Source organism: Schistocerca gregaria, chromosome X, assembly GCF_023897955.1.
Source record: "Schistocerca gregaria isolate iqSchGreg1 chromosome X, iqSchGreg1.2, whole genome shotgun sequence".
In the NCBI taxonomy this organism is placed as follows: Eukaryota; Metazoa; Arthropoda; class Insecta; order Orthoptera; family Acrididae; genus Schistocerca; species Schistocerca gregaria.
This window is the reverse complement of record NC_064931.1, coordinates 499,760,887-499,783,850: the sequence shown is the minus strand read 5'-3', so window position 1 is coordinate 499,783,850 and position 22,964 is coordinate 499,760,887. Positions and strand designations below refer to the sequence as shown.

Below are 22,964 nucleotides of genomic sequence, written 5' to 3'. Positions count from 1 at the left end.
TTTCCAGTGACTTCCATATGAACGGTTGCAAAAATTTGGGTCTCTGGAAACTGATGTTTCTAATTTAATTGGGTACTTGTATAGTGTGCAGCTCACTGACAAGAGTCGAATACCATCTGATTACTGGAAATTGGAATTTCCATGGGACCAAACTGCTGAGATCCCTAAGCTTACACACTACTTAATCTAACTCACACTATGGACGACACACCCATCTTTTCCCGAGGGAGGACTCGAACCTCCGACGGGGGGAGTAGCGCGGACCGTGACAACACGCTCTAGACCGCGCGGCGCATCAGATTACAAATCTACGTTTGTTCCCTGCTTGGTGTTCTAGTTCTTTCTAGCACTTGTGATTCGTTTAACCCCCGGCAAAGGTTTGTACAGGTAAAAAATATCAAGTTCTTCGGAATCCGCGGTAAACTATAGGTTCAACACTAACTGGCCGGGTATAGTAGTTCAAAGGTCGGAGGAAGCCAGAGGCGTACCGGCTCCAGTTGGTTGGCTGGTTGATTTGATCAGCGAGATCATCGGTCCCATCGGATTATGGAAGGGTGGGGAAGGAAATTGGCCGTGTCCTTTCAGAGGAACCATCGCGGCATTTGCCTAAAGTGATTTAGAGAAATCACGGAAAACCTAAATCAGGATGGCCGGACGCGGGTTTGAACCATCGTACTCTCCAATGCGAGTCCAGTGTGCCGACTCCAGTAGATCCAAGTTTAGTAAAAGGTATTTTGAAGTTTAAATCAGCCTTAGTAGTGAGATAGTTTCAACGTTTTTACTTTTATAGAAAGAAGGTAATATTTATATTAGGTCCTCAAAGTGTGATAGTTTGCTAGAGTGATCGTATTAACCCATTAGCTGCCGTGATTTCCATTTGGGGATTACATACTGTAACCGGCCCAGTAACGCTATATGTGTGTCTATGACAAAAACTGGACGTTCTCTGCTTCCAGAGGTTGTCGTGTGTAGCAGCGAACTTAAAGTGGTTACGTGCGTGCTTTATGTTGAAGACGCTTTCTCTTTTCAAGCTCCACTCACTTCTTCCTACGACAAATGCGTGAATTTTGAAGTCACATCAGACGTTACATTTCGAGGTTTATTTTGCTCATCGAGATTTTTTTCTTGATTGCTGGTGAATGTTGATTACTATAGTAACACTGATATTCATGTAGATATAATTTTCGTGGCTACAATGGACACAAATCTCCATTTGGGGGCTTGACTAAAATGACAAAATTATCAAAAGATTTGGCTGTAATACCGTAAAAGCGGTGTCTTACTGTTTGTATATAAAACAATAGTAATAAAGGAAAAATTTTTTTAAAAAATAATTTGTAGCTAATGGGTTAACATAGAGGTACCACAAGACACACACAAGACACAAGGGCTGTCCGAACGATCATGCCTTTGTTTGATCGCTCAAGTTTTCATGCTTAGGAAAGTCCTAGGAATGCTATTTAATGATGGCTATACTTTAGAGCATGTGTCGTCATCAACTGATTTCGACCCAGTAGTCTTGTGCTGTCTTACCCACCATAGCTTTGAAGACACATAGGAACGAAAAACGTCAACAGCCTCACGAAACATAAAGCTACAATGAATGATGGTAAATTATATGTTTCAATATGAAACATAAATGTTGATTGTAATAATTTTTGTTAATTACGATTTCTCTTTGCTATTTAATTTGTGAGTAAAAGCAAAATAATGAGCTGTTGCTAACTTTCGATACATTTCATCGCCTCTTGGTGGATAATTTTGCGATTCGCTGTTGCTGTTGATTTCATTATTACTCTTGTTCTCATTCTTATACTTGTCTCTTTGCAGACTCAACGGCTATCATTGTCTTGAAAATACAAATATGTATCACACGGATTTATACTTACACAGAGATTAATGGAATATTTTTAGTTAGAATTTGAGCTGGTCAGCTTAAATAAATGCATTATCAAGCAAGTTTGCTCAAATAAATAACAGGGGTTGAATGACACTAAATATCCACAAAGCAATTTGTGCATCTAAAAATCGAGCAACAGTAGGACAAAATAACAGCACGAGAAAGCATGTGTGGAACCAGACAGAAACATACCTACACCACCAGCTTTTATTCCGCAATGTGCGTTCCATCATTTTCAAAATGATAAGCAACTTGTAGCCACGTTTTTTGTAGACAAGAAAGCATTCGTATAAGCATTACCCTGTTCATTCATTGCTGCACAGACAGTCCGATCTAGCAGGCTTTGTAGGTGAGCGTGCCATACGAATAGATAAAATTCCACGCCGTTAATTTCTTTCATTCTCTTCTCTATTTCATGCGACACTAGAATTTAAGTTTTCGTAAACATTAAATAATTATTGGTCTCCTTAAACTCTATAATTAGTACAGACGCTACTGAATAAAATGTATTAACTTAGTCGATTTTCTCTATGTATTTAGCATAAGGTTTTCAATGAGTGTTCCTCGTTTCTGCTGCGAATTCCAGGATTCGTGCAAGTTTAAGTCGCGTCTTCTACTCTTCGTATTTTTATTATTAAACTGTTTCACTTTGTCCGTATTGTCTTCTCGGTATATTCATCTTGATCGCTGATTCTGCAGCGTCTCGGCTACTCAGTTCCAGAACCCCTAAGCTTACGTGTATTTTTATTCTACTCGTTGTTTTTCAGTCTTGGAAATACGCAGTTTTCCTTGAAAGCGTTATCAAACCATCGAAGTGAAAGTGACGTCTGAAATTGTCGTGCTGAGATAATTAATCTCTGGTATTGCATCCAGAAAATATGCAGTCACAGTTTGTTTTCCGTGGTTTGTTAAGTAAACAACGGAAAATTATTGCTGCTGACGAATGTCAGTGTGGCTCTTTAAAGAACGCTAGAGTTAAGTCTTTCGTCTATTTTCCTCGACAGTAGCTAACGATTAGTCTCTAAAGTTCTTCTTGTTACCTCCTTCTCCAGGAATTATGAACGAAGATATTCCTGGCTTTCTCCGTGTAGAACAGAAACAAAGTAGGATGGTGTGGAGGCTTGCCTGAATATCAGGGAAAGCAACCAGAACGTCATGGCATGGCATAAAGGCCACTAGAAAGTGGTATAAATCAAATGTTGCTATACTTAACTTTATAGTCGAACAGGACACGCCAAAATCTGAACGCGTTGTTCTTCGTAACGAATGAGCCTAAAATCATTGTACTAAAGACGATTTTGCCTTTGGCTTTGGTAAACTTGATTGTACACTTGCAGTTGTTTACCATTAAAACAATTATTTTTAAACTCTGGACGTTACTCCGAGTTGATAGTTACGTCCCCTATTTGATTTTCGTCTTGAGCTTCGTTTCCTGTTTAGTAAATGACAATTATTCTCTGCGTTGCTGCGTTAGAGAACTGTTCTGTTATTTAGAGCAACAGAGTGCTGACTGCGGGGGAGAGGGGCAAGTCTGGTGAAAAGGAGAGTGCGGGTGTTTATAAGAGTGTGGCAGTGGTTGGGTGGAAGGCCACGGTTTGTGGTGACGCGGAGTGGCGCATCGTTTCGCCACCCTGTGTTTCTTGTTTCTCGACCGGCCGCCGCTGCCCGCTGTCGCACAGTAGCCAACACGTAGCGGCGCCTTCCACATCGCGCGACAACCCGCTGCCCGAATGATGGACTCGCTGCTCCTCCACCTTGTCCCCTCTATTGTCGACCAGGTAACAATACTGCTTTTGATGTTTAAATAGACTTCTTTCCCGTAAAGTTCCACTTAAAATGTAAGAACCATATTTAAAAATAAAAATGAAATTTTATTTCGTTCTTCGGTGGCGTTCTCTCCAAATTTCGTTTATTACAAAAATATCCATAAAAAAACTGCGACACTATCTTGAGAAAATGTTTCTGTTTTATATTTTTGTCTATTGTGACGATTTCTTCTAAGAATTCAACTCTTTCTTTTTTGGCTCATCAGTTTTCGACATTTTATGTGACACGGGGACAAGATTGTTATTTGAGATCTCTATTAAAGTAGTGTAATTGAGAGAACGTATCATTGCTGTCACTCAAGAGCTATAAATTCAACTATAAATTTTGAGAAAGATTTTTCTTCAGTTTTAAGAATTACTTTTAAATAGAAACGGCTAAGAAGAATATAGCTAGTCGAGATACCCATGGAAATTGCCCTTGAATGTGTTCCAAATCTGTTTTGCTTCTCATCATAGCATTTTATCTGATGGTCGATTTCCAGCCACCTCGCGGGGTTCTCACCGAGTGTAGAAAGCCTGTTCCGCCACTTCTGTACAATATAACAAGTATTAATTTGTAGCCGTCCGCAGTGACCGAGCGGTTCCTGGCCCTACAGTCTGGAACCGCGTGACCGCTACGGCGGCAGGTTCGAATCCTGCCTCGGGCATGGATGTGTGTTATGTCCTTAGGATAGTTACCTTTAAGTAGTTCGAAGTTCTAGGGGACTGCTGACCTCAGAAGTTAAGTCCGATAGTGCTCAGAGCCATTTGAATGATTTTTATTAATTTGTAAGCAGAAATTGTGACATTTTATTTCTTAGACTTCCTATTTAGCCCTCTAATTCATATCTAAAACGATACCGAACAACACATTTCATATCGACTTGTTGCATCCTGGAGGAGTTGCAGCAAACCAATTGTCTCCACAAACTACGTCGTGCTCTAAGTACCTTAGAGAACCACCGACATTGCATGCTAAGTCATAATGTTATGTCATCGTTTCACGTTTCCGTTAGATACTTACAACGATACGTTTGCATCTGGAGTTGCTCGGGACATTTGTTTCCACGAAAACTGTCCCTCTACCTAAAATCCATTATGAAACATTGTCAATAGACAGAAAGTAGTATCGAACTGCCTAAACAAAGATTTGCTCTAACAACAAGTATAACTGAAAGTTGACCTAAATGGCTCATCGGCTGTAGCTAATTATGAGTCTTTTTCTTTGAACGTTTTTTAAATATTAGTCACATTTATTGGCGATCTGGTTTCATCAATAGGCTACCACTAAATAATCTATATTTTACGTTGTTGTTCTTAATGGTGACATTTATATGCGACCTATGGTAAATCATTGACTTTGGAATAAAGAGAACGTTATTTCAATCTCATTCCAGAAATTCTGGTTCAAATTAACAGAGGCTTTCATAAAGACAAGTGAAACAAATTAGCCCGCGGTCACAATTTTTTAGTCCTCTTAATCAGGTTTCAACACTTCTAAGAATGCCTTAACATAATTACAAATTTGTGGGAAGACTCTCCGGGAAGTCCGTTGCAACCTGTTGCTGTACAGGTATGAGCAGCCCTTAGAGGCTCGCCTTCACACATTCCCTTTAAATATTTTGTGACTAAGGTCCTTCTGGCCTGTTATTTATTTTATACGTGACATGTAGGTAGTGTCTCTGTCTTGTATTGTTAGTCAGTACTTACACGTTTTTATATAAAAATATTTTTTCTTCCCAAAAATTCGTAATTATGTTATAGACCACTTTTTTTAAATGTGTAAATTCTGAGAAGGCACTCTTACAATTGTTGAAACCTGGTTAATAAGGCTAAAAAATTGTGACCGAGGTCCAATTTGTTTCAATTTTAATTGAAACAGCCATGCTCAAAACTTTGCGTTTCATAAAGACGTTCATATTAATACCTTGTCGGATCACAGAAACCTCCACATCAGTAAAGACCTCGCTCTCAGTGGAGGACTAAACTAGATACAACTAAAAAAAGAAAGTCAAAATATTACAAAAAAAAAGAGTTTAGGTTACTGATTCAAAAGTATTTAAGACTGGAAGTCTGTTGAAAATTATTTGTTCAATTCGTGTCAGGATAGGAAGAAAGTATGTGTTTTAATATAATTTCTTCGAAATTTCTGTCAGTTTACGCTTTATACAAGAACATACTCTTTTCTTCTCAACTTAGCCTTCTAAGACGAACTGGTATCATCTAGATTTCTTCTCTCACGAGTAATAAGAATTTATAAAATTTTATGGGATATGAGAGTAACGCTTCATGGGAGTGACGACAAATCAGATCGATACGAAGTATTCAAATTTTATGAAACGGCAAATAAAATTGGTATTGTTTTTTCTCCGAAATCTGCGATCCCTGTACGAGAATACGAGAACAAGGAATCAAATGTAACCTTACAAATAAGTTTAATGGCTGATGCAAGCTGCCACTGGAATTAAAGTCATACGATAACCCAATTTTGAGTGGCGGTAACTGTAAGTCTGAGTTCAGTTACCTATCGAAGTGACAGAGAGAGATTCAGCAAGCAGAGAAAGGTCCGAGTATTATGCATCATGTACTGAAGTAAAAAGCAAAGTCGTAACAAAAGTGTTTGGAAAGAGAATTATCATTCCCTTCGGCACTAAAGTTCATATATTTGGCCCGACCTGTGAATTGTTTTTAACACCACTACCTCATTGTTGAGTTTTCTCGATATGTAAATTTTGTAATACCTGGAAACACGAAGGAAACGAATTTTACTGCAGTCAAATAAAAAAAGTTTTAACCACAGTACGACTGCTGACGAGAGCGAGCTGGGGAAGAGCAGTTTACGAGGGCTGTGAAGCACGTTGCGCAGTCCTTGTTGACGGAAAGGGCCGGGCAAGTGCGAGACATCCTTGAATATGCGCCCCACCCGCGCAACCAAGGACGCAAGAGCCAGTCCTGGCCCCGCTTCCGCCTTCTAAAGCCCTTACCTGTGAAATCTAACAACCTTCACCATCTGGTTCTTGCTGTAAAGCAGAATATGTTTAGGAATCCATACTTACCACTCCTCAAATCTGCTAAGGCTTCCTTTCTAGGAATAGCGATCTATTATACTTCGACCACACGGAAACTTGTTTCTGTTTCTTTCATCAAGTTTCTGTCTGTTATTTGTCTTACACATCACGTGTCTAAAAAACAGTTATCACACACTTTGAATCTGCCTAGCTGTGAATTGGATAAGATGGAGAATTTCATTCGCATAATGTAGGAAATTTACAAAGTACTGGCATCAGAATGGTTCGACATGTTTCTAAGCTTTAGTCTTCTCTAGTGCAAGTACATTGGTTTGTCTAAGTACCAGTGCCCTTGGCCGTCACTAACATTGCGGTGCGTAGTGAGCCAATAGTCTGATCTAATAAATGATGAGTCCATCTTCACCTACATAACAGACGTGTTTATATTGACGGTCAGTTTCTCTTGTCCGATTCAACTTCTGAAGCGGGTGTTAATCGTCTCATCCCAACATTCTGAATCTTCAGTTTACATGTACCGCTTACTCCAATTGCCTGTAAATTTCAGTAGGTTTTCAATACAATGGCATATACAAAGTGCACTGTCCATACCTCGTTGTCGATACGAAACTTTATTCATCGTAAATCGTCTTCCGACTTCGTAATTTCGCAGCATCTACTAAATGCGCTTTTTAACGCCCGTTTTTTTTTATTTTTATATCTTATGGGACTTAACTGCTAAGGTCATCAGTCCCTAAGCTTACCCATGCTCAAGGGAGGACTCGAACCTCCGCCAGAACCTAACGCCCAATTCATTTAATGTTAGAGGATACAGAATTATTAGTGTTACAGTGTGATATTTAGCTTCCAAAAAAGTCGTTTCGTTAAGAAGTGTATTTTAAAAAGACACACGATAGTGGTACAAAAATATGAATGAACTCTTTAAAATAAAGAAGTGAGGCGTAACAGGTACATAAACAAAATAAGTGGCTCCATCCTTGCACAGGACCAGCCGCAATCATATTAGTGTAAACGAGCTGCTGAGATAACTTCAGACATTTCCCGCGAATCGGCTGCTAGGAAAGATGGTACAAATGAGTTATTAGGGACAGCTGAGATTTGTGTTCAATTCAGAGATAACTAAGAGATGTAAAATTAAAGTGATGCCGAATGTTAGAGAAGATTACCAAGAAAGAAGGGCAGTTTTGGTGCAATAGAGACAGTTTGATTCTCACTTTTTTGGTCCAGTCAAGCATTACGAAAATCGTTTACGAAATTTCTGTTATTTCATAATCTTGCAAAATAGATACATTTCACAAATAAAACAGACGAATATTCGTTTGTATTTTGGTCAAAGGAACTTACGAAATCTGTACTCATCTCAATAAGGGATTTCTGTTTCGACTTTTAGATTCAGTTTTTCACATTGAGCGTCTGCGCTACAAAACTGAAAATAACTATCTTAATACATTTATGGTCGCTTATATTGGATTAGATCAAGCCAACGTATGAAATAGCTAGCTACAAGATAAAATAATAGACTTTCAGTATCGCAATGAAAAATGTTTGATAACTTATAGGTGTCACTTGCCGAGGTAGATAAAAATTCAAAACGTTACCATTTTTGATAATTGAATTCTCTGTCTGTTTTCTGTGGGTATCGAATTTTTCCGTACGTCATAATTACTTAAGCTACCGAACATCATTACGTATGGAGATGAAATGTTGATTTAAGATACCTTAAGTTTCAGTTAGAAGACAGAAGTCTGAGGAGGCACCATGTTCATAACTTCCGAAATCTCTGCAGACTGGTTATATTTAAAACTGATGAAAACACTGTCGCCGGTTTGTTGTAAAAATGACAAAATCATTTCACAGCTCATGACAACCGCTGCCTATCACATGCAGCGAAAGACAAGTTTCTATTAATGTTTTAGCTTTCACGTTTTGGACCTTTTAATATTTGTAAATTTATTGAGTTTAACATATTTTCTTAAAAAGGTATTCTGCAACATTATTTATTACAATTACTTTTACTAAGAAATTAAATAGTTACTTTACTTCATTTATGTACCGCATTACTCTTATTTCGCAAAATAACTAAGTTACTGAAATTACTGGACGGAAGTACTTGAAACCTATTCGGAAAGAAATCACTTTTATATCTTTTGACAGCATTGAGAAGACTTGACATTGATTCACGGACACGACCTGGGGATAGTGATTCATTACTTATTCAGTGAACAATTTAAGTCGAATAAGGGAGAATTCAATTACTGTCTGAGGTCAATGAACTCTATAGCAGGTGCAGCCAGAGGGCAGGGCATTGTTTTCATGAGATCACCCGATACTAGTCACGGAAGTATGTTACGTGAGGACAGGATGATTTCTCAGGAAGTAGTAACTTCGAAAAGACTTAAAAAGTGTTTCGAGTACAAATTCGTTTCTTTTTTTACAGTCTCTTGATGTTAAGAAGAGCAGACGATGCAATAAGATAGTGCATAGATCATCGCTGTACAAACACTAACCACACTAAATGGCTGAAGACAGTCACTGTACTGTTACGATTTCAAATATATTACATTTCAATATGTGTATACACCCAAAAACCATCAATAGAAGTAATACCATTACGAATTAAAAATATTTTGGAGACTATTAACGTACGCTACCAATAACGTCTGTAATACATTAAACAATAGTTATTCCACGTTTACATAAGCATTGTATTGTCTAAATATGTTTAGTAATTGTTACTTTCTTCTCAACTCTATTGTAACAGATTTCGATTGCTAGGCTTGGGTAAATATTACTAATATATTTTGTGAAACTTTTGGAAATATTCAAGTAGAACAACTCGTCTGTGTATTAGGCCTCCTACTCCTTTTTCCACAGAGAAGAGTTCAGATACTGACGTGATTATTTTGCCGTACTTATGATTTACGTGGGTTTCTTAAACTGGTTCCAAATAAGTTAAGGCTGGTCAGTTCACAAAGACTAAACTCAATAACTACCCCTTCATTTTTTTCAAGAGTAGTTGCTGCTATGCCTGGAAGGATCACGCCGACTAGAGGACGACAAACCTAGATCTTTTTTACATCCACATCTGCGTTCATACTCGGCAAACACTTATGAAGTTCATGACAGAGATTGCTTCGCATTGTACCAGCTGTTAGGGCCTCTTCCCATTCCATTCAAGGAGCACGGGAAGAATGATTGCTTAAACGCCTTTGTGCACGCTGTAGTTAGTCTAATCTTGTCTTCACAGTTCCTAAGAAAGTCATGTGTATGGGGTCGAAGTATACTCCTAAATTCCTCAATTAAAGCTACTAAGTTTTTAAATATGCTTCCAAGAGAGTTAGCATCTATCTTAGCGTGTCACCGCTTCAGATTTTTCGGCATCAGTGTGGCTCCCTCCCACAGGTGAAACAGACCCCTTCTCTGTATACGTTCATTACCCCCTGTTACCCATATCTGCTGCGTGTCCCACACAGTTCAGAAATATTCTAAGATGGTTCCCAAGAATGAATTTTAACCATTCTCTTTCGTAGACTGATGTTATTCCCCTAGTATTATGCCAATAAAAAGAAGTCTGCGACCTGCTTTAGTTGCGTCTGAGTCAATGTAATAGTCTCATTTCATACCCTTACAGCGTCTTACACACAAGAACTTACATGAATTGACAGATTCCAGTTGTGACTGGTGGATACTATAGTCACAAGATACTACATTTTTTCGTTTTGCGAAGTGAACAGTTCCATATCTCGGAATATTTAAAGCAAGTTGTCAATCTTTGCACCACTTGGAAAGCTTATCAAGATCTGCCCAAACATCAACGCCCCAACGCATAGTTGAAAGAGTAGCGAATCTGCTGGCGATTCCATCGGGACCTGGAAATTCGTTCGATTTTAGCGGGTCGGCCGCTGTGGCCGAGCGGTTCTGGGCGCTTCAGTCCGGAACCCCGCTGCTGCTACGGTCACAGGTTCGAATCCTGCCTTGGGCATGGATGTACGTGATGTCCTTAGGTTAGTTAGGTTTAAGTAGTTCTAAGTCTAGGAAATGGATGACCTCAGATGTTAAAATCTCATAGTACTTAGAGCCATTTGAACCATTTTTAGATTTTAACGATTTCATATATTTCTCAACACCACTGCTTCTACTATCTGTTTCACTCATCTTCGCAGAGAATTAAAGTGGGGCAATAGCCATGGATGTTCATTAGTAAAGAAACATTTGAGGTTGTTGGGTTGTTTTTGGGGAAGGAGACCAGACAGCTAGGTCGTCGGTCTCATTGAATTAGGGAAGGACGGGGATGGAAATCGGCCGTGCCTTTCAAAAGAACCATCGCGACATTTGCCTGGAGCGATTTAGAGAAATCACGGAAAACCTAAATCAGGATGGCCGGTCGCGGGATTGAACCGCCGTCCTCCCGAATGCGAGTCCAGTGTCTAACCACTGTGCCACCTCGCTCGGTGAACATTTGAAACCAGAGTGCTGCGTTTTCATTCTCGCTTTATTACCCTCGATTTCAGTCTCTCTCTCTCGTCTATGAATATCTGGGCAACAACTTTGGTTTCATTCAACATCTACCTATCACTATCCCTACGCTTTGCTGTAAGCCTCTTTTACGCAGCAGACTCTGTTTATTTACAGTTATTGTGTACCATGGAAGGTTCCTCCCATCATGAACTGTTCTACCAGGTACATACCTTTCAAGTACGTGGTTAACTACTCTTTTAAGCCTGATCCACGGTTCTTCTGCATGCTCCCTTCGAATTTCTTATCGAGATACAACACTACAGCCTCTTTACCTAGTTTTCTGAAAATATAATTACTACCTTTTGTACGCCAGGAATCACTGTTGCTGCGTCTGTCTCATGTTCGCTGATACCACTTTCTTGGTGAACTTTCTGAAAGAGGTTAAGTATATTTGTTGCTTCGATACAATATGTTTTTTATAGTACTCAGAGAAGGCAATTAGTAATGTTTCCCAAGGCATCTTATCACTCTTACAACAAAACTATATTTTTTTCAATTGATTGCTGCATAATTAAAGTCTCCTCCAACGATATGATTGGGGAACTTACGTACTAGTTAACCCAGATTTTCTATAACGTTTTCTGTTACATCGAGAGGTGAGACTGATGGGTGAAAGAAAGTTCCGATTATAAATTTACGTTCACCCTGGGTACTGAGTCTTGCCAAGATAATCCGGAATGCAATTTCAGTTCATATCTCGCTATATATGAGTTTCTTGTTTACTGTGACAAATACACCACCTAGATTTGTAATTAGCCTCTCCTTTCAATGTACGCTTAAATTTTTTCCAAAAATCTTCCTCCTCAGGAGCGCTTCGAACTCGGCACTTTGATGCGAATGCTTCGGCTGTTAATCACTAGAATTTTAAAAATCACCCCCTGTAGGTGCATTTCTCTGGATCTTATACTGACACTGATGGGTGCCCCACAGCCATCGTTATCTGCACAGGAAGGAGAGTCGTCAAATCTAAGACACCCTTGAGTGCAATCCTCATACATTCAGCGACCTGCGTAGCAGCCCCTGATGTGTAATGCACACCTGACCCTTTAGGTGGTTCCTACATTTCTCACCCTTATGGGTCAAGTCCAAGAAGTCGCAGCCTAGCTCGTCATAGTACATACGAAGTTTTGGCTCAGTCCTCCTACTCGGCTCAGAACCAGGCGGCCACCGCCAGTTCTGGCGACAGTGCTACAAATTGTGAACCTTGTTGAAACCCTACGTGCAAGGCTGGTCTTCACACCCTCCTCTGCCGGTCTCTGGAATGATCTAAATGCAACCCCCGAGCTCAGATGACAGATATCGTTAGTTCCAACATGCGCCTCAGTCTGCGGTTGTTTGCACCCCGTTCCCTCAGTGGCTGTTGGAATAGTCTCTTCAACATGCTGAATCAGGTCCCCAGCCATACACATTGAGTGCGCCTGGCGTTTCTTCTCATTAGTGGACCATTATAGACTGTACGTTTGAGCTACGTTGGAGCAGAGGAGGATAGTACTTGGGGTATCTCTAGTATCTTTGCTACACGACTCTCGGGTGCTCTCTCAACACATCCACTCGCAGCAACTTCCAATCGTTTGCAATATTCAGGCCTATTTCCACCTTCTTACGAACATCAACTGACTCAGACCATATTCGAGAAAAGCGTTCACAGTGGGGCTGCATTGTACCTGGGGAATTTTTTTACGGAACAATAAACAAATAACTTAAAAATAAGCCTGCAGATTCTCTTTTAAATTCTGGACCTGTTAAGCTAAATGTATTGATATAATTCCGTTTATGAAATCAAGAAATTCGTCCCCAAAACGAGATATGTATTAAGGCAAATGAAAACCCTGTGCCGGCTGCGGTGGCCGAGCGGTTCGAGGCGCTTCAGTCCGGAACTGTGCAACTGCTACGGTCGCAGGTTCGAATCCTGCCTCGGGAATGGATGTGTGTAATGTCCTTAGGTTAGTTAGGTTTAAGTAGTTCTATGTTCTAGGGGACTGATGACCTCAGATGCTAAGTCCCATAGTGCTCAGAGCCATTTTTTTGAAAACCCTGTGATAAAAGTTACTAATATCCTGAAACTTATTTGAGGTTGTAATTGCCAACAAACTAGAAAATAGTGTTAATGTATGATAAATGGAGACAATATACACTTGAAAGGGAAAAATAATTGTAATACAATATGTGACACAGTTAGTCACAAACGTGAAAACTGTTGCCAAAAGTTTATAAAAAGTACAATTTAAGTTCACAAATGACGATATACTATGAGATTTTTGCCACACTCGGAAATGTTCTGAAGCACACAGTATATCAAGACACACATAGGTATTGAGACAATCATTGAAAGATTATGAGAAAACAACGCTTAGAGTATTACAATCTAAAATTTCGAATCAGCACTTGGATCTGGCACATGCGATCTCACACAAAAGGAAAATCCAGAAATCGGCTTATATATGCAAATAAAGGCGCAAATTGTTGTATTCTTTACTTAGCTGAATTTGTGACTCCTCCCACACTGTCGTGCCACAAATGAATTCTGCAGAGTCAGTTTGTTGCAGTCAGAATAGCGAAAATTCTAGAGCAGCAAAATATGTTTACCACATGCTACGGGTAGCAATGCATTCCGTTTTAAACTCTTTGGTTTTCTGTATCTACTCACTACTACGTCACTAGAACCCTATCATGTGACTTACTTAGCCATCAGAATATGTATTTATCAGATTTCAACCTAATTAAAGAAAAAATTAATGCAAATCCTATACAATTTTTTTCTATCGTAATCTGATTCATTAATGACCAGAAATCTGTACTGCTGCAAGGCCAGACGTAAATATTACCCATTATTGCGAGACCCTTTTTGTTTTCATTGTGCTTTGAAATCCGTTAAAAATCCTATCCTGAACAGCGTCATGAATTCAGTCTTTATAAAACAAATGATATTATTCAGCTGTCAAGAAGAGGATGAAAATTCAACAAGTACAATAAGTTCTTGCACGATCTCACGGATCTAATTAAAACCAGGAAGCTCTCCCCGAAACAAAATAACATTGACTTGCTAATTTTAGAAAGCGGTAGCGTTATTAACATACAAACAGGGCCAGTATAGGAAATGTCGTTGGGTTCTGTCTACATGCTATTTCAATGACGGTCGCAACTTTCGTTTAACTTTGTATGGATTTGTGCTATGCCTTCTTTCTGACACATCGTCAACCGATTTCCTCAGCTGATGCCGATATTTGCGCAGTAACATAATCTTCTAAAATTACGTCATATATATCTAAGATTACAATAAACAGAAATACTTTAACTACGGATTCGTTAAAAATTTTCTTGAGACTCAGCGAATCCCATATTGTCCCAAACACATCGATGGAGAGAAAGGCTGTAGATATATCAATAACTGTCTGGAAAAATAAAGATTAATCATTCGATGATGATTAAAAATTTGAATATTCATTGACAATAGATGTCGAAAGACAAATCCGTGATTTCACAAGAAAAATAAACTTCTTTGCAGTATGTATCAAGGATTGTTGCTCTCTTTGAACTATGAAAATATTCTTCTCTTCCGATATGCTCCAACTTCATATTGTGAAACTGATGTGCTGATGTATAAAAAAGCAAATAAAAAATTATGTTACATAAAATGCTAAAAGTATAAAAGTAAGAGTGAAAATAGTATAGTTCATTGTGGAACACTTTCAGTTGTATATTTTTATACTGGACTAAAAAATGTTATTGGAGTAAGGCTGTCAAATATAATATTTATCTTTATTGTGTTTCAGAAAATGGCTAGCCTCATGCACCTGGTCGTCCACAATTACAATGAACTCATACAACATAAAAAACGTAAGTACTGCTGTGAATTAAATAAGAGTTATATTTGGCGTCAAAAGTTGGTGCACTTTCATCTTCACCGACACTGACAGAGTACTTAGCTTTGGAATTAAGAACAGTAAACATATAATACGAGTACTGCATTATGCTTCTAGAGAATCGCTCTGCGTTCTTCTAGTATAAAACCTCTTTTCGGAGTAATTTAGGAATTTTGAAAAAGTCAATGATTTGCATTGTATTCATTGGGCTTAATTTCCTACTGGCCTTACCGCTACGCTTTGCAACGTACGGAAGCTGCAGGAGCAATAACTTACATAATGAAATCAACGTACTATATCACCATGTCCGTGCAATCTTCTACTTCATCACGGTTGTTTGGAAAAGTACTCATAAAATTTTGGGTCAACTCGTCTTGCAGCAAAAATAAATTATAAGCTTAAGGTTTCCAATTTTAGTATTAATTTCATTTCCTGAAGTAATATGGTTCTTACTGACAAGTTGGACATTGACAATCGTCCATCTCTTTACCACCATCGTTCGATCCCGTCTTAAAAATTACTTCATTGGGACGAACTTACTGAGATAATTTATCAGATTCAGAAGTCGCCCTTATTTTCACATTGGATCAAAGTCCAGGTAACACTAAGTAACATAAATTTAAGTGAATTATGTGTAATATTAAAAATGAAGTGTTTTCGTCCATTCTAGAGGACTCTGTGGTTGCTATTCTCCCCAACCCCTTGATATTACTACTCACAGCGAAAGTGTGATGAGTAAGCAGTCATACCATGTCTATGCAATAAACGCAGATCTACGGATGGATGATCACGAAGACGTGATGCTTTTGAAGTGAATTACTGAGTACAGTGAAGGTATACCCTACCTAACATTCAGATTATGTCAGGTTTTAGTGACGTTGGCGTCTTTCTTCGACCTGTGAATGACGTGAAATGCATGGATAGGTAAACGTCGTAATTAATTTTGCAGTATTTGATCTATTTTGGAATGGTATGAAAATAAAAAAGATACAGAACATGGGTCTCGGTTTCGGTACGTAGCCTACTAGTCCTCTATGACGTCAAGGCGTAACAACTCTCGATTTGCCAGCCTAATTCGACCGATGAAACTATTTTTTACCACCAACACTAGTGACAGCTTAACCTTACTCGAACCCCCCCCCCCCCCTCCCCCCTCGCGTTAATAGGTTTCTTTCAACTCTGTCATGGAGGCTGTTGCATAGCGGATTACCTCGTTTGAGAGGGAGAGAGAGAGAGAGGGAGAGAGAGAGAGAGAGAGAGAGAGATAGAGAGAGAGATAGAGAGAGCGGTATTACGGATGAACAAGTGTTAAACGGAGCCATAGAGAGCACGAAAACAGAGATGCGAGAGAGAGCAGACTTCTGTCTACAGGAGTATAAAACAAATGCACGTAGTTTTCGTCATATGCGGAACCAGTAATTACATAAAATTCTCTCTTCAGTCCGCCGTAGTACTTAGAATAAAGGAGTTTCCTATCACCAATGTACTGGTGTCACTCTTCTCGATCATTGTACTGACGTGAATATTAAAACCACAGAATATAACAGAAACTAAAAGCAAGGCGTTCGGATCACATTAAATTTTTGGTTGAGAAAGCCGTCATCAAGTTAAGAAATTGTTTTCTGGAGATTTTCGAGCCACTACGAGTATCACGTGAACAGAAGAAATAGAAGACAGTTAAATATACTGGCTTATTCAAAAATTTAAAAATAATTTATTGTCCGTCGCAGTCTCGGGAGGGAGGGAATCACGGCATCTGTCTCAATGGCTCAGGATAGCCGTAGACAGCCGAAACTAGTAATTTGATTGTGAAATTTTTCTCCTTGTATCGAACAATAAATTATTTCCAAAAGAAGCACTCACTGGCTATCCAGTACTACTTAAATTTAATTTTTTTTCCAAAACGTTCAAACAATGTCAGTAACAACTGGCCCCTAGTCTCCATTTTGCTGTAGAGTTCGAGAAAAATGACAGCTTTCTTTGAATATAGTCAAATACTCTTCCGTAATGACCGTAGATTTGTGATGTAACAATGTTTTGAAGTCCAGGTCGAGCTCCGTACTCACACGAGATCCATAACGAATATCCGTAAGAATATTCATGTGGATGCCACGTTTATTAATTTTCGTGCTGTTCGATTAATCAACCATGAGCACGCTTACAGAACGTATGATGTAGCAATATATTGACAATTTATTTAAGAATTCAGCATGTAGGTGTAGACAACGAACCACTTTCGGTAACGAAAGTTAGTGTCTTGTTTTTGATAAGTGTTTTAAGAACACTTATACATATAATGCTCAATTAGTCATTCATTCCACTCTTATGTTAGATATTGAAAGAAACTACATCTGTCCTAGGCATGAAATGCAAATTTACTTATAGGTTTTTAAAAATGCAAATACAAGAAAAAAGTTATAAAGTAAAATCTTTTAAAAATTTCATTTTTAAAGTTAATATTAATGTATCACAAACCTTGATTATATACACTATTTTTAGTTTCCTAGCAAGAATAAATAAGAGTACTACGGGTGTCTTAACGGTCTTAATGGCTTGCTGGTAAGTAAGCCACACATGTGCCATGTTTAGTTGCAATTTCCTCGATGTGTTCCAGAGTTGTGCTTACCTCCCACTTCCTTCTATCCCTTATCCCACACTCACCGCGGTATTTTTTATCGATTTGGTAAGGCTTGTATGTATCAAGCCTAGTCGACATTGATGATTCGTTGCAGAGTTGTACTTACAAGTCACCACTTTTCCACTTCCACCACAAATATGCGACGGCTGTCTTACCCCAACGGCCATTATGTCGTGGTACTAAATCATATATGTAGCAAGATTGGCTGAATTTGCCCCAGACATTCACAGCTGAGTTGGAACGTAGATAACACACACAAAGTGCTCTCATAATAATCACCGATCGAGATGGTGCAGTGGTAGGACACTGGACACGCATTCGGGAGAACGGTGGTTCAAATCCCCGTCCGACTACCAGTATTTAGGGTTTCCCGTTGTTTCCTTGAGGAACTTAATACAAATGTCAGGGCAATTCCTTTCAAAACGACTGTTATGATCTCGTTTCTCAGCCCGAGCCCGTGCTCCGTCTGCAATAACGTCGTCGTCAAAGGGGCGTCAATACATAATCTTCCTTCCGTCCTTACCATGATAATCATACCAGTTTCGAAATTTTAAGGAACTCTGGATTTGGTGCAGAGAAAGATAAGTAATTACGATATAACTTATAGAAATGGTTGTATTGTGATTTCTGAGTCTTTTCCGGCGTGATTATTGGAATAAACGAGTACTGCCAGGTGTCCAGTCGGTTTTATTGTTCCGTCTTTCTGCATAGTATTTAGACTACTGATTGTAGGTCATTGTCAGATGCTGCAAGCAATTATCTTTGCGTGCTCCATATCTAAACTACAACCAGAGTGCATCCCGACATCGACTCGCAAACACGTCTTTCATTCGTATATATTTCTGTTCCTTGTACAGCATCAATGTAGAAGTAGCAAACTTTCATTAGGGTCAATGACATAGTTCAGATGCACAGAAATGACAAAGAAAAGCGATGTATAATGGGTCGACATTGTGACTGAAACATTATTGAGAGGCTCTTACGAGCAACAGTCTGCACGAATCAGAGAAGGCCAATGTTGAATGTACTTCAGATGTCTAATAACACAATAAAGTCTATAAAACTGATTAATTAGAAAAGGTGTATGATTTGCAATGGCTTTATTTGCTCTGAATGAAACTCTTATACAGTTGCTCAATAAGTTCCAACGGCAAACTTTACGAGAATGATATCGTTCATTTCGCGAAGTAATACAATCCAAAATCAACGAATCTCTCTTCATAGAAAACACATCTTAGTCTCTCCTGAACATATATTCCACAAAAAAGATCGCAGTATGTACACAATATAAATTACGATACATACACAAATATATGTAAAAGAGTGAAAACACCCTTAATGTCAGAAAGAAATGCTCACTGCTGTATATCGTACGGTTCCTCTGATAAGCGTTTCTCTTTATTTATTTAAGGCGTCTACGGTGGTAGCTATATTGTCTGATTTCCGCTTATTTCTGAAACTGTCATCTTTCTGCACATTTTCGACGGTCCGGCACTGCTTTTAGTCATATTTCTCGTTAGCTTGCAGCATTACACATTTCCTTCACGTACAACACGATAAAACGACGACTTTCATTCAGCTTGTGGTTCTGGAGAATATGAGCACGAATTTCTTTGTGTTATGTTAGCTAATGAATACAAATTCATCTCATTCATTCCAGACACTTTCATCGCTGTTATAAAATTGCACTGTTACCAATTTGGGTGAAGAAAAGAAGAAGAAGAATCAGCAGATAGTGTGTCAGTTGCTCGCTTTATAGTGTCTGTTCACATCTATTTAATACGATGCTAAATACCAACGAAAATTATGTTAAGTTGCAGAAATTCTGAGATATGAATTCTGAGATATGATACGCCGAGAAAAATGATTACACGACCGTAAAAACAACAGTTCTACAATGAAAAGCGGAAGCCTGCACGAAAGCAATAGAATTTCAACTGAATTAATGCGTCCGTTGTTCTGGTCAAACAGGATATCAGCAGGTTAAGAGAGACACACTCGGCTTTTCTTCCCAGCACAGTTCTCAACAGGTAATTTATAAGTTTCGTTTCTAATGTGACTACTTCTTATTAAGTTACAGTACAGGATTTGCGACGTGAGAATGAACTCCGCGTTACATTTTCAAGTTCTTTGTTTTTTCGAAACTGATGAATGTTTTTAATATCTCTGTAACCCCACAGCCCTATAATATTGCATAATATTGCATAATACGTCTAATTCATAATTTTTGACAGAAAGTAAATAGCTTTTTCAATTGCTATTTATTTATTTATTTCAATGTTTCCAATCTAAAGTAAAAGTAAAAGAGAAAAATACTATAGAGGGACTATAAAATTCTTGAAGATGCAAGTGGAAAAACTGAATCGTGGACCACTATTATTTTTCTGACTTGTAAACTACATGCACAAAAAAATCTATGAGCTGTGCATGTCAACACACTTCTTTCAGGGCAACTATTAACATGATTCTTTTTATGAAATTTAAAATTCTCTTAAAAAGCTGTAACAGTGACAGCTCGGCACCATGCGATTCGTTCCCAAAGAAGGAAACATTTTTAAGCGTTCTGTGCTGCGTAACTTCGTTCGAGATCCGGGAACCCTAAAGCAGAGAGCAACACTTTCCGATGTGGGAATTCCGGGCGACGTGATGTTTGTGGGGAACACCGTCAACAACCGTTACTCGCACAGCGACGATATCTTCGCACTTTCATTGCGAGCGGCGGTCAGCCGACGTTCAACAGCTTTCATGCCATAGTGACGACTGCGATGCGATCTCCACGCGGGATCAGAAACCATCCAGACACTCCCTCCTTTTTCTGCTTTGCCCAAAAGAATTTTAAGAAAACACTAAATCTTTAAGAGCTTCCGGTTTCTCTCAGGGTTTTCTGATTACTGTTGCTTACTAACTATTGACATATGCTGACAAAAAAGCTTTTGTATACAATAGATCTAAATAAAACTACTACTCCGGCAGCTGACGCGAACATTTCCCAAAAACTTAGTGATCAGCTTTTCCAAAAACCAGCACTCGGATCAGTTCCAGACATGTTCACAAGTGCCATTATTTTGTGACCTGCAAAGAAATGAAAATAGTGTTGAGAATGTCAATAGTCAGAATGAATTAGTAAAGCCTTTGAAAAAGTTAATTTCTTCTTCCAGGGTGACAGTCACGATTTGCAAAGCACCAATTAGTAACTGTCCAGTTATTGTTAGAGTTACTATTCCTCATGGCAGGACAGGTACTTCAGTCGACTGCCTTATAATTTCCAAATAACTTCACTGTCACATTCAAGCTGTAGGAAGAGTAAATGAATAGCAACATGAGAATGAAGGGAAAGAACTTCTGAGTTATACGGATCGAACAAGGACTTCATCGACAAAATTTCGGAAGTTGTTCAGGAATATTTTATGAGTAATTCGGTAGGAGGGTCACGTGACATCCGGTGGCTCGTTATAGAGTAATAACGAAATTATGATTATTTGGCTTTGTTATCAAAATTTTCATTGTTTCTGTGAAAATACTTTCATAACAGTGAAAAAGCCTGTAATACCCAGTCACCAAAACGTAGTAACACGAAAGGATCCGATTTTTCTTGGGCGCTTATGTTCAGATGCAAAAGGACTGTGATGTGGTTGCCGTCGCTTCGGGAATAGCTGACACATGTGATTATACTGTCGTCATGCTGCTATCCCATTGGCTTCAGTGAACTCGTACACGAGCTGCATATTGGCCAACTCCTTATCAGTTATTTACGTCCTACTGTGTGTCACTGTTAACATACTACTAACACCGTGCGAAAAAAGCGAAACCCGACATAACCGAGCAGTGTTGAATGCAAACTTGAGGACCGACAGTGAAGTAGACATTGCAGTCGCTAATAATAAGTAAAATGGAAGAATGGAACACGTTTGTTTTCAGGCAACACACACTGCGCATACTGTCTACATTTGTAATGCTGTGCAGATATTTTTAATGTAATCCTGATACAAAGGGTAAGAAACTAAAAAAACAAGTAATTACTCTGTAACGAGCCACCGCAGACCCTGGGGCCGTTGTACCAAAAATTCGGAAAATATCCCTGAAAATCCTCTGAAATTTTATCGATGGAGTTCTGATTTACCCCATATAAGGATGAATAGGGCTCAACACCCAATCCTAATGTAACAAATATGAATTTTTTATTGTTTTCCAAGACGAAAATCCTTCGATGATTCTTTTAGTAGCGTCGCAGCCCATTCCTTTTACTATCCTCGTTCAAATTAATTCGTGCTGCGTCATACTGGCACAAACAAAATTTTAAAAGTGAACTGTTTCTACTTTTTCAAACAGACAACAACGATTAAGTAGTTAGGAAAATTATACTTCTGTGCAGAATTGAAAAACGGCAAATTTTTCATGATTGACGCGAAACGTTCAGACGAGAACGAGGAAAAGAATATAGATTGGCTTATATTTGAATTCCACTGCAGAGGTTTTTATTGACATAACTGTATGTATTTGTCTTAATTTCATACTTATAAAAGACGTGTCATTAAAATTAAATTACTGGAAGAATTTAAAAAGGTTAAACATGTTTCGTAGTTGGACAGGTAACTTTTAACTGTTAAACACTCTGTCTACCCTTCTTTTATTGTTAGCAAACAAGACAAAGTTGAAAAACGTGGCAAAAGTAGAACTGTTGTGTTTCTATCGAGCTAAGAGTGAAAGTAACATACACTACGTTTTATAGCGGTTCACCGTCTGCGATCTGAATTTTCTGAAACAAATACGTATTCTGTGTTTGAGAGAGCATTATGAGTTTGAAAAAACTGTGAGAGAAAGTTATGTTGACTCTTTAGTACCGTGAAGGTTATTAAACAGGAAAGCAGAAGATGAAACTGAGCCGGCCGCGGTGGTATAACGGTTCTAGGCGCGCAGTCCGCAACCGCGCGACTGCTACGGTCGCAGGTTCGAATCCTGCCTCGGGCATGGATGTGTGTGATGTCCATAGGTTAGTTAGGTTTAAGTAGTTCTAAGTTCTAGGGGACTGATGACCACAGATGTTAAGTCCCATAGTGCTCAAAACCATTTGATGAAACTGAGTTTGAGGGTAAATACGATTTATTCTACGCCTTCGCACGAGAACAGAATGTAATTCGGGTGCGAGAGGCTCCTGCGGCATCAGATGCCAATGCAAAGATTATTGGATCCGGTCGATTATTTAGTTTTTTATCA

At 38.8% G+C, this 22,964-nt stretch overlaps 1 protein-coding gene across 2 annotated transcripts in view; it reads left to right on the top strand.

The window, feature by feature from the left end:
• The window catches only part of LOC126299257 (elongation of very long chain fatty acids protein 7), a 115,404-nt gene that overhangs the window by 4,210 nt on the left and 88,230 nt on the right, over positions 1-22,964 (top strand). Inside the window, exons 1-2 of one of the 2 annotated variants that reach the window (XM_049991052.1) lie at positions 3,512-3,678; positions 15,023-15,086. In XM_049991052.1, the coding sequence (XP_049847009.1) occupies positions 3,631-3,678; positions 15,023-15,086 (112 nt within the window). In that variant the 5' untranslated portion in view covers positions 3,512-3,630. Of the gene's footprint in view, positions 1-3,511; positions 3,679-15,022; positions 15,087-22,964 lie in introns of those variants that run through there. The other variant, XM_049991053.1, reaches the window with a different exon arrangement.